Source organism: Drosophila miranda (genome assembly GCF_003369915.1).
Source record: "Drosophila miranda strain MSH22 chromosome Y unlocalized genomic scaffold, D.miranda_PacBio2.1 Contig_Y1_pilon, whole genome shotgun sequence".
NCBI classification, from domain to species: domain Eukaryota; kingdom Metazoa; phylum Arthropoda; class Insecta; order Diptera; family Drosophilidae; genus Drosophila; species Drosophila miranda.
The window spans coordinates 18,588,122-18,590,148 of record NW_022881603.1 but is presented as its reverse complement, the minus strand read 5'-3'; the positions used below and the strand labels follow the sequence as shown (position 1 = coordinate 18,590,148).

Below are 2,027 nucleotides of genomic sequence, written 5' to 3'. Positions count from 1 at the left end.
GCTGAAGGGCACGGACGGACGGACGGACAGACGGACAGACAGACAGGGCTCAATCGACTCGGCTTTTGATGCTGATCAAGAATATATATACTTTATGGGGTCGGAAACGATTCCTTCTGGACGTTACACACATCCACTTTTACAACAAATCTAATATACCCCAATACTCATTTTGAGTATCGGGTATAAAAAACACTGTGCATGTTTGAACACTACTCATCGGTGGAACAGCTGTTTGACTCATCATCTGCAAAAAAAGGAAAATTTGGGAGATAATTTAATTTAATAATTTAAAAAGTCTACACGCACAACACACAATAAGAACGGATTGAAAATGATTCCGTCGCGCTTGACATTTCCACTCCAGGTTGCAAAGCTGCAGGCAATTCTAGCAACAGCATCATCCAGCGTCGCCACATGTGAAATTATGCCGCGGATTTTAACTTTATATTTTCGTTAACCAAAGTGATTCGTTACCAGGAAGAGCGTGACCCATCAGACTCTTGTAGTGCTCCATTTCTCCTACGCTTTTTTCCCGAATAATTCAAAGTCTAAGATCTCACGGTTGATCTTGGCCTTTTTAATATACACAGACTTCTGAGAATCACTCATTTCGCGCCATTTTTGTCCACAAATTTTGGCCACGGCTGTGGGTTTTATGTTCTTTATGCCCCGTCTTTTCAGATTATCGCGAAACTGATCCAGAAATACAAAATAGGGATTAATCGCCTTCGAGTCAATCATCGTGCAACTTTTAATCTATACGTATAGATGTGCCTTAGAGAATATTTTGTTTAGAAAATAAATGCGTTGATGTGTAAATGCTTGTCTACATTGATTTATTTTACGAATATAGATTTATTTGACGGATATCTCAATAGGAATCATTTATAGAGGGGGTGGGGTGGGCTGCTAATTCATAAATATGTATGTCTTTCTCCAAAAAAGAGCTACAAGATAGCAAAATACACGATATCTATACATACTGTGCAGGCATTTTTGTTCAAGACGGTTCCCGAATGTTTTACACATTCATAAATATCTGCCCTATACATTGTATATATTCAGTTTATAGACATAATTGAGGTCAGCATACTTACAACAAACATCAATAGGTTATACTAATACACACATGCATGCATATTCCCCGCCATTCGGCGGGTCTATTTGAGTACAATATAATATATGAGTAGTTTTTGTATATATCAATAAATACTGTTGTTAGGAACGTGTGTGGGGTGGCACAGTTCGAACTTATAATTATACTTATAAGATGCTGCACGAGCTCTTCTCGCGGAACGGATTCAAGTTTTGGCTGTTGAATCCGCTCAGCAGAGAGTCGTTCGCTTCGTTCTCCAATATATACTTCATCATCAGCGTACACGCTTCAGAGACCTGAATCCGTTCTATTCCCATCTCGCGACGTAGTTGGGAATTAAGGGAACGCTGCTGTTGCAAATTGGCAGCCATCAGGTCTAGGACAGCCGTCTCGGCGAGACCTATGGTGGTGCAGGTGGGGCGGAGTGGGCTTGCCAGCGAATCTACTTGGAGTACCGTTGCAGCTGAAAAGAAAAAGTCCTGAGCTCGAGGCAATTGTGCAATTTAATCAATAATAATTAGTCTTCACCTCTAGCAACAGGCACGCACAGGCACGAATTTTAAGTTCTGGACGCTGAATGATGTAAGGTAGTGATGTAAAAAAACCTCAAAGCATCGAGCATCGATGTTTTTTTGCCGATGTTTACCGATGTTTTCCGATGTTTTTGCTGCTACCACTAACCATACAGTATATAGATGTGCCAGTTCATACAACCACTAACCATACAGTATATAGATGTGCCAGTTCATACAACGAAAGCGTCACACACTGGCTAGCGCGTTCAGTACCCCAGTGTGACGTCATCATGAGAGAGAGAGCGCAGAGAGAACATCTTTGCATGTGTTAGTACACACGCAATATGTTTCGACAAAAATATGTGATTGTATGCTTTTTCAGATTTTTTGAACTCTCTCAGGTCTGGTTCTGT

General features: G+C 40.7%; 1 protein-coding gene across 1 annotated transcript; it reads right to left on the bottom strand.

The window, feature by feature from the left end:
• Positions 1-1,039: 1,039 nt before the first annotated feature.
• Positions 1,040-1,723, bottom strand: LOC108158398 (guanine nucleotide-binding protein subunit gamma-1). The gene is made up of 2 exons (XM_033396551.1): positions 1,628-1,723; positions 1,040-1,562 (listed from the first exon to the last, which is right to left on the bottom strand). Exon 2 carries the CDS (start codon positions 1,468-1,470, stop codon positions 1,267-1,269), a length of 204 nt encoding a protein of 67 aa, XP_033252442.1. The 5' UTR covers positions 1,471-1,562; positions 1,628-1,723; the 3' UTR covers positions 1,040-1,266.
• Between the last annotated feature and the right edge of the window lie 304 nt (positions 1,724-2,027).

Excerpts from the sequence above, each read along its gene's own strand:
- LOC108158398 (XM_033396551.1), bottom strand. The coding sequence starts at position 1,470 with ATGGCTGCCAATTTGCAACAGCAGCGTTCCCTTAATTCCCAACTACGT.